The following is a 9826-nucleotide window of genomic DNA, read 5'->3' on the forward strand; positions in this document are numbered from 1 at the left end:
TCACCCATCCAGACACCCTCACCCACAACCTCACCCATCCAGACACCCTCACCCACAACCTCACCCATCCAGACACCCTCACCCACAACCTCACCTATCCAGACACCCTCACCCACAACCTCCTATCTGGGTGAGACATGCAAAGAGGGCTCACTGACCCATTTTAGAGAATCACGGGGCTCATACAGAATCAGCTGACTAATGACAAAGCTAGAATTTGAGGAGCGTCTGAATATTCATACAACGCCATGCACAAAACATAACCAACAACAGAAACAGCTACAACCAGCCCCAGTGCTCATGGACAGCCTACTCAATATTCTATCTGTGGTCACCACAACAGGGATATAACCAAAGGTCATGGTCCTTGCCCTGGACAACAGCAGGTATAGATTTATCTCTCTAAGTGGTGCGGTAGGTGGGTTTTTACTCTAAGAAAGAAAAGCTGAAATCACTATGTAAGGAACACAACCTATTGATCTGAACTGGAAAGGACGTGGTGGTTCCATGGAGAAGGTGGAGACAGATGAGGGCGGCTGTCTCCAAGATTCCTTCACTTCATCATCAGTGGTTCTCCGCTAATGAAATAAAGGGATCTGAAACTGTTTCCAACCTGCCAGTTCACGTGAATACGCACGTGTGTGCATGTGTGCATGAATGGCTGTATGCTTGTCACCGTATGTGTCTGGAGGACAGAACACATCTTCACAAATTAATTCTCTTCTGCCATGTGGGTCCTAGAGATTAAACTCAGATAATCAGGCTTGGTGGCAGGTACCTTCACACACGGAGCCACCTCGCCAACCTGCTTTCAACTTCTGACCTAGAAAGTCTCTGATGTGACACACAGTGACTAGGGAGATGGAGAAGAGGACAGAAGAGAAAGAGAATGGGACAAAGCAAAAAAGAGAAGCAGGAAAGCAAACTGCCTCAGGTGGCCACCAGCAGACAGCTCTCTGGACACCATGGCTGTGAAGCCAGCTCACAGCCTCTGCTCTGAAAAGCCAAGCATCTCTTTCCCAAAGGCTCCTCTTTCCTGTCCCCTCCATCCATCACCATACCACCCTCACCCCTCCCATGCTCCACAGGCCTGTCTGAACGTGCATGTTGATAGATAGCAAGAGAATCTTCCAGCAGGTTCCACCCTTGAGGATCACAGATGGTAAGGTGGCCTACAGCCATCCTCTCACCGACGAGCACTGGGCTCAAGTGTCTAGGCTGCATTCAGCACAATCCTTCCCAGCTGAACTCACACGGGAGACCATTAGGAGCCGTGAGCTTCCTCTGGTGTTGCTATCACAGTGCTCCATCACTGCCTGCTTAAGGAAACATTAAATGGATGCCAGACAGGCCACTGCCTTACATATCCATCCCCTGCAGAGCTGTGCGGACCAAAATCCAGCCTAGGAAATGCATAGTTCTTATGTGGGGTATCTGCACATCTGGTATGCAAAATCCCCTCTCTGGGGACCAGATGATCTCCTCAGCCAGGAGAAGTGGCAAGAGGGGAGGGATCCCCTCTCTGGGGACCAGATGATCTCCTCAGCCAGGAGAAGTGGCAAGAGGGGAGGGATCAGGTAGTTATCAAATGCCTGCTGACTGTGGAGGACGGATGAAAGATGCACAAGATAAGGGTCCTGAACGCAAGGTCCTCCTTGGTCACTGTATCATCTCCTTGAAAACTGCTGAACATCCTCCTCCCCCGAGGGCAGGTGTGAGGGCCAACCCCCTGCTGTAGTGAAACTCAGAGGTTCCAAATCCTGGTTCACCGTATACATTAGCTTTGTGACTACATTTACTTTATTTGACTTTACTTACCCTTGGCTTCCTTTCATTGAAACAGGAAAAATAATCTGGGCAGTCGCACATGCCTTTAATACCAGCAGAGGCAGGCAGGTCTCCGAATCTGAGGTTAGCCCCTTCTACAGAGTGATTTCTAGGATAGCCAGGGCTACACAGAGAAACCCTGACTTGAAAACAAAACAAACAAAACAGAAACAAAAAATCACAACCAGGAAAAAATAACAGCTAACTTGAAAGGCTGTTGGGTATCAATCAACATCATACAGGCAGGGTGTTAAGACCACTTAACCACATTTAAACTATTTAAGATTGTATTGTTCTTCTGTTTCTCTCTCTTTCCCTTTCAAACTCCACCTCCCTTTGTCTCAGAGATGCCAACTCCTCAGAAAATAACAAGAAGCAGACAGCAAAGATTCTTGATCCTATAAACACTGAGGTCCACGTAAAAGGAATGCGGGGCGGCAGGAGCCAAGCTGATGCTGATGCTGATCTATCATAACCAACAGTATTAAAGGCCAAGTGAGTAGATGCTGACACAGACAGACAGAAATCGCAATACCGTAACATTATGAATATGCCAGCTCCTCCACAAATCTATGAATTTAGTATAATTCCTTAAAATATTAGAATTTTCAAGCCAGTTACAAAGTTATGTAGAAGCAAAGAGCCAAAAAAGACCAGAACATTCTTGAAGAACAATGAAGGTACAGAAGCTAAGGGCTGTGTGGTGCCGACCCAAAGACCAAGGGACCAGTGTGATGTCGGAGAGTCTCTAGCAGGTGTCTGTAAAGACAGCTCTCATTTGCCAACTTTCCATATACACGTAGGTTCATTTATGGTCTCTGTTGGGTCTCCTCATCTTTCTGTCAGTACTATGCTACCAATATATATTTGTGCACACAAAGATACATTACTTATCATAAACTCTCTTCTTATTTTTGGAGATAGGGTCTCGGGCTGTCTCCCAGACTTCTTGACCTAGAAGACACTATGTAGCACAGGCTGGCTTCAAACCCATCCTGTCTCAGTCTCCCAAATCCGGGAACTACAGTCATGAGTCACCACTCCCAGAAGAAATTGATTTTGTATTAAACACCAAAACACATATGAGTGAGCAGACAGAATATTGGCAAAAGTCTACAAATCAATTAAAAAGAAAAAACAACCCAAAATCAAAGTGAGTTAAAGCTAAGACGAAACAATTCAGAAAGGATGATATAAAAATATCAGATTCAATGAAATCTTCTCAGCCTAATTAATTTGCCATGAATGTAAACTGAAGCACTGAGTTCACTTACACGCACACCCATGAGTTGACTTTGGAGAACATAAAACCAAGTGTTCATGAAGGTGTGGAACAGGACCCACACTTACACTACCAATAATGCTATTCTATCTTAGAAAATAAGTTGGCATTGTGTGGTAACACTTTTTTCTGTATTTTTTGTTTTTCAGCTACTATAAAACCTTCTTCTGGCCCCCTTAGGCACTGCACTCACATGGTACACAAACATTCATATGGACAAAATGTATGTAAACATAAAATAATAAAATAAAACCAGAGTTTGTATGACTCTACAGCAATGTAATTCTTAAACATAAATGCCGTAGGGGCTGGGGAAATGGCTCAGCAGTTAAGAGTTCTTCTGCTCGTCCTGAAGACTCGTGTTCAATTCCTGGAATACACATGGTAGCTGATGGATATTTGCACCTTCTGTCCCAAGGCATCCAATGCCCTCTTCTGGCTTCTGTATGCACGGGATGTATAGACATACATCTGGCAACATACTCGTGCACATAAAAATTTTTAAATTTAAGTAAATATATGTGCTTTTGGCTCCTCTTTCATCCACACCCCAGAGTTATAATAGCTGTTTGGCATAAGCTTTCATAATTGTCCCACATTACAACCAACCTAAAGACCTATCAACAGTAAACAGACAAACCAACGCTGGATAATTCACACGTGTTACTACACCATGGTAAAAATGAATAAACAGACTAATGTATTCATGTGTACACGTCTCACAAGCCAGGGAACATGAAAAAAGCCAGCTGCAGAAGGTTGCACAGAGATGATGCATAAATACAAGGTTTGAAATTGCACAGTCATGGGGGAAACTACTGTCATTCTAATAAAGGAATATAGCAATAAGAGAACTCCCAATGGCACACTGCTATACCCGCAGATCAGCACACAGATCAACCCTCGCCAGAGACACCTCTTTTTGCAGTACATTGAGTTAACATAGAGACCCACCGTTGAACTCTCTACATGTGGAGCTATCGACTCTCTATTGGGATGCCTTCCTCAAACCCTCCTCTCAGAAAAAGAGAATGGGAAAGAGAATGCAGAAATATTGTAGAAGTCAGAAGTGGTGGATGACTCCCAGAAACAGTGTGTTCCAGACAGAATAGGACCAACGCACGTAAGAACTCACAGAGACTCTACCAAGACCTGTACAGGGTCCAAGCCAGATGGGGTCTCAGCACTTAGAGGAGAAGGTAAACAAAGGCTCCCAGCCCTAACTAACAGCTATTTGCAATTAACACCTCCTGACAAAGGGAAAGCCAGGAATCTCTAGTGAAGAGACACTGAGCATATCAACCACGCTCCAAGGAGGACCCCATAACCAGGAGCAGTTGACCAATACAAACAACGAAAAAGTCCGTGATGGTTTGTGGGCCTTTGTGTCATTTCCTTTGATTTTGGCAAATTTTGTCATATTGTTTGTTTTGATTCCCATTTTTGTGCATCTTTTGTTTTGTTTTAAGAGACAAGCAGAGAGACAGAGGGAAAGGACATGAAGCTGGGTGGGCAGCGAGGTCGGGAGGATCTCGGAAGCTGGGAGGGGAAACGCATGATCAAAATATACAAACACTCCTAAATAAAAATAGTGGAACGCTAACATTACTATGCTAACAGAGTTCATAGATAATAGGATAGAATTATAAAGTAAGGCAAGATACAGACAAGCACGAAAATCCCTCTCCTTGACAGAAAACAGAAAAAGCATGGCCAGAGACCTGATGGGATTCCCGGCAGAAATGGCCAAATTCTTTCTTGAGCTAGCGATAGCAGCTTGGATACTATTTTCCACATTTGTTGTATGTTATATAACATTTGTTGTATGTTATATGTTTTCTTATATAAGTAAATTATTTAAAGTTTTTTTTTTTAATTTGTAAACTTCATTGTTAAAGAACTTGCAAATATGTTGCAGCCAGGTAGTGGAAGACATGCAGAGACCCACAACCACCATGCTACATGATGTGGTCAGGCAGAAGACACCCAGAGGTCTGCCTGCCTGCCCCACTCCAGGCTGTGCAGGCAGAGGAGGATACTCAGAGCCCAGGCAACTGCATGGCCTACGTGCAGCAGGAGCCACTACCATGTGCAAGTGCGTGGTAGGGCAGGCGGGCAAGAATGAGAAGCAGAAGCGTTTGAGCATTATGAAGATAGAGGGAACTGGAGATGCAAGGATGGAGAGTAATAGCCTGATGTGAGTAACCAGTCCTGCCACCTGAAGCCATGATGAAGTCCTAGCCCATGCTGCCTCTCAGGGCCATGTTCAGGTGCATGGCCATGCAGCAACAGGGGTCTCTGTTGGCGTCCATGGCTCATACTACCACTTAAGACCATGTGGACACGTCTGGTCTGGACTATCACCTGGGGCCACTTACATGTCTAAGGGTTGTGCAGAGCTGGCTCCGCCCCTCACTGGCTGGGGCATTCTGGAGAGTTTGCCCCACCTCTCATCAACTGCAGCACTCTGGAGATTGAACCCTGCACTTTGCCTGTATAGCATAGCAGAACTAGACCTGGCCCTAGAGGGTCTGGGTGGGTAAGCTGGCCAGAGAGCAAGAGCATGGGGCACTTGGCCCATCACTCGTCTGCCATGAGATGACATGATGACACCCTCCCCAGCTTACCTCTCCGCACCTGCGGCAGTTCGGAGAGTTGGCCCTAGGGTCATGAGAGCAGGAGAGCTAGCCCTGCCCCTCACCTGCTGTAGCATTTGGGAGGTCAGGCACTGGGCCTCACCTAAGCAACACAGTAGAGCTGGTGGCAGAGGTGTGGGTAAGCCAGCTGTGAGGGTGTGAGAGCCGAAGAGTTGGCATAGCTCCCCCCCCCACACCGTTCTCCAAAGGGTGGGTCCCGTACCTCAACTGGGCGACACAGTAGGACGGGCTCTATTGGCTTGGATGCAGGTGAGCTGCCCCAGACGAAATGGGAGAGAAGAGCTGACCCTGTCCCTTGCCAGCTCAGCATCGGGTGAACTAGCCAGGGCAGTGCTGGAGAGCTCACCCTAGCAGTGTGGGTATGGGAGAGCTGGAGGGCTGACCAGCTCACTACCACCCAGGCCCAGATCCAGAGCACACCCCAAAATCTACCTCATTTATGAACTGTTAAAGGGTATGAAAGAGGCTGGTTCTATGGATCCAAAGCTGCAGGATCTCCATGACACAGGGCATCAACAGGATAACAGGAAGGAGACCCAGCGAGGATCTAGAGTTGATGGTATAGAAGAAGCCAGAGGCCTCAAACCAGACCAATGACTCACTGCAATGAATATTTGCAAATTGAAGATGTGTGGACAAAAGGGTATACCGTGTGACACACTATAACATGCTAGGGCTTCTACAATGAGATGTTTTCCATGCTTTGTTTTGTTTTTAACTGTTTTGGGTTTTTTGTTTGTTTTTTGTTTTTTGTTTTGTTTTGTTTGTTTTAGGGGAGGCTGTAAGGACAGAGGGCATAAATGAAGGGATGGGGAAATGAGAGGGACTGGAGTGTGTGATGTAAAACTCACAAAGAATCAATAAAAAGTTTGAAAAAAACTTGCAAATAAATAAAAACATTATATGTCAACATTAACCAGACCCAACTTCATGAACTTATGCACAGTTAAAACTGGCGTTTGAAATGGAAGCTGTGAAGTTTCACATTGAGCTTTGCACTTTACGTAATAAATATGTTCTATACACTGATCCACCACTCAAAGCAAAAAATTCCAGAACAGAATCAAACTGGAAGTCCTACGACAACTTTAATAGGCTTCTGCAGTACAACGAAGGACAATAGATATTAGAGCTTGTTTAGTAGAAGTTATTTTGAGAGACAGATTTTTCATATTCTAAAGTAGTTACCCAAATTCATTTCATCTCTATTCTCTGGGAGGATCTGAGATAGATAGATAATAGATAGATAGATAGACAGACAGACAGACAGACAGATGACTGATAGAGAGACAGGCATATAGATAGATGATTGATAAATAGATAGACAGATAGACAGATAATAGATAGACAAGACAGGCAGATGGGCAGGCAGGCAGGCAAACAGATAATAGATAGCCTGGAAATGTCAGCTATATCCCCTCATGAAGAAAGAGATTTCACCACCATGAGACAGTCAGCAAAACACGGAGAACAGCTGAGAGTGTACACCTGTTGGCTGGAGCCAACACCTTGCTCTCACTACCACTTAGAAAATCTCTGGAAGAAAGTTTCTTAGAGACAGAGAGAGCCATTGATTGAAAAGCAAGCTCAACAGTGGAACTGAATGCCATGCATACTCAAAACAAAGGCAGGAAAATAATTTAATGGTAAAAAAAATCAAAATATGCAAGTGTTACCCACAAGCACCCCAAGGCAGGACATCAGGGTGGATCTTGGCATGGAGGTGACTGCAGAGAAATGAGCAATGACTACTACTAGGAGGTGTCCGTGCGCCATGAAAGACTGGGGTTGGGTTTCCTCTACCACGTGGGAAGGCTAGAGGCAATAATGAAATAAAAATGTATAGTTCAAAACTATGAAACAGGCAATTTCTCGAGGCTGCAAAGCTAAGACAAAGTGTTCATAGAAAGACTTGAATTACACCTTTAGAAACCAGTTTTAAAAGCTGGATGTGCTGGCACCAGCTTGCAACACCAGTTCTAAGGAGATGGAATCATGCAGACCCCTAAGGCTCATGGTCCAGCCAGCCTTGTTGACTCACTGAGCATCAAGCAAGAGGCAAAGAAATGAGATGGATGATATCCAGAGAAATGGCACCCAAGGTTGACCTCTGACTTCCATATACGTGCACATACATACTCACAGACACATCCACACACCAGAGCTACATCTTGCAATCTGCACAAAACAGACATAAGATTCTGTTAAACAGGGAAAGCTCTCCCATTAAATTTCCCAAAGTGAACCACCTCTATGAAGAAAGCTTTCATGAACATGAAGGTTCAAATACAATCTGCTACACACTGCCCTTATTCATTCATAAGGTATCTTAACACTAAAGCTATGCGATGAATCTTTCCCTCTGAAGGAGAAACATGCCTGAAAGAAACACCTGTCACAAGCTGAGAAGTTAGGCTTGCCCTCAGCAGTATTGTAAAAGCAGTCTCCCTGAAGCATAGTAAGCCTTGAGACTCCCTCGGCCAGTTCCCCCACTCCACATATGGCAGAGCTTTAGGCACTGTGGGCTCAGACCAGGAGCTTTCCGGTCTAGTAATGGTCTTCTGCCAGGTCTGAGTCACCCAATATGAAGTTTGGTATTCCCTGATTTGAGAGCTTCTGTTTCCATAGAAAATAACTGTGGTAAATTGCTTTACCAGAAACTCAAATCACCCAGAGTTTGTCAGAAAATACAAAGTGCCCTGGAAGAGGACCCTCCCCCACCGGCATCCTTTCAAGCACCCATTTTTGCATTTACCAGTTCCTCCCAGGATTGGAAATCAGATGGAAAGAGCTGGGGCTAGCTTTTTAAAAATAATGTCAGGATGCTATGAGAAGGGAATAAGTTCAGACTAGAGACAGGATGACATTTTTCTACTGATTGAAGAGGGTCGGGCTGCAGCGATGGCGTTCTCTCGTGGCCCACTCAAGGCTGTAAAGTGCTGACTTGTGAATTCCTGATGGGAAATGACTATAACTGGAGAGGAGGCTGATCAGAGAGGACGCTGACACAGGGCAAACAGAACCAGCTGAGCGCCTGGAGACTGGGCAAGCATGGGGATACTTCAGGAAGACTGCCCAGGCTGCTCTGAGCCCCTACCAACAGATGTCTCGGGGAAGCCTGATTCCTTGGCACAGCAAACATGCTTGTAATCAGGTAAATTGAATTTTTTTTTAATTTTAAAATTACAAGATGGAATTTTTAATTTAAAAATTTTAAGATGAATTGCAATGAGTTCAGAGCTTAGTATTAGGATATAAAACTTGTGAGTATATGTGTGCTCACAATACACATGTGCACACACATATACATAAATACAAATTCACACACACACATGTATGCATACACATGTACGTACACACAGAGCATACTTGTATGCGTATATGAGCATGATCTGTTTGGAATTTTTCATTGGTCAGAGGTAACAATTTAGCAATATTCCCTCAGTTGACTTCATTTGCCAATAATCAGAAGATATTAAATTATAAGCTATGTCTATATTGAATGTTAGGATTTATAAGTGGTGTTTTTCTACTTTTAGCTTGTATGCGCATGCCAAGATATCTGTGATAAAGTGGGCCTTACCTCTGCCTGTAACAGGCTGATACTGAACAAATCAGAGAGGACATGGGTGGAGATTTAGCAACAATCTTCCAAAATGTCTACAAAGCAAAGGTGGCAAGGAACATGTACAGGTAGCAGGGACAAACCACCAGAGACCTCACGTCAATGTGCATACAGCGACATGTCCCTCCACGCGTTACAGCTAGACACGCAAATTACTTCCCATTCTTGCCCTGATGTAAGTTTTGCTCAGATCTTCACCTTCCATGCTTGAGAATTGCCCCCAAAATTGATCAACAGCTATCAATACCCCCAGGCTGCGAAGCCCATTTCAATATTGTCTTAATTCACAATATTGTCAGCAGTACACTATCTGAAGTTTACTCCAGGAGTACATAAAAAAAGATTCCACCTCACACCAGTCAGAATACCTAAGATCAAAAATTCAGGTGACAGCAGATGCTGGCGAGGATGTGGAGAAAGAGGAACACTCCTCCA

At 44.6% G+C, this 9826-nt stretch overlaps 1 protein-coding gene and 1 long non-coding RNA gene across 8 annotated transcripts in view; one reads left to right on the forward strand and one right to left on the reverse strand.

Annotated features, from left to right (window-relative positions):
• LOC115030629 overlaps nucleotides 1-2297 on the forward strand; it is a 5552-nt gene extending 3255 nt beyond the window's left edge. Inside the window, exon 3 of the long non-coding RNA XR_003836229.1 lies at nucleotides 2173-2297. This is a non-coding gene — a long non-coding RNA (uncharacterized LOC115030629). The remainder of the gene's footprint in view (nucleotides 1-2172) is intronic.
• St6galnac3 (ST6 N-acetylgalactosaminide alpha-2,6-sialyltransferase 3) overlaps nucleotides 1-9826 on the reverse strand; it is a 513109-nt gene that overhangs the window by 340741 nt on the left and 162542 nt on the right. Inside the window, exon 1 of one of the 7 annotated variants that reach the window (XM_029475441.1) lies at nucleotides 1819-1916. The exons of 5 other annotated variants lie outside the window; for them this stretch is intronic. In XM_029475441.1, coding sequence (XP_029331301.1) covers nucleotides 1819-1869 — 51 coding nt within the window. In that variant the 5' untranslated portion in view covers nucleotides 1870-1916. Of the gene's footprint in view, nucleotides 1-1818; nucleotides 1917-9826 lie in introns of those variants that run through there. One more of the 7 variants, XM_029475449.1, reaches the window with a different exon arrangement.

Source organism: Mus caroli, chromosome 3 (assembly GCF_900094665.2).
Source record: "Mus caroli chromosome 3, CAROLI_EIJ_v1.1, whole genome shotgun sequence".
Taxonomy (NCBI): domain Eukaryota; kingdom Metazoa; phylum Chordata; class Mammalia; order Rodentia; family Muridae; genus Mus; species Mus caroli.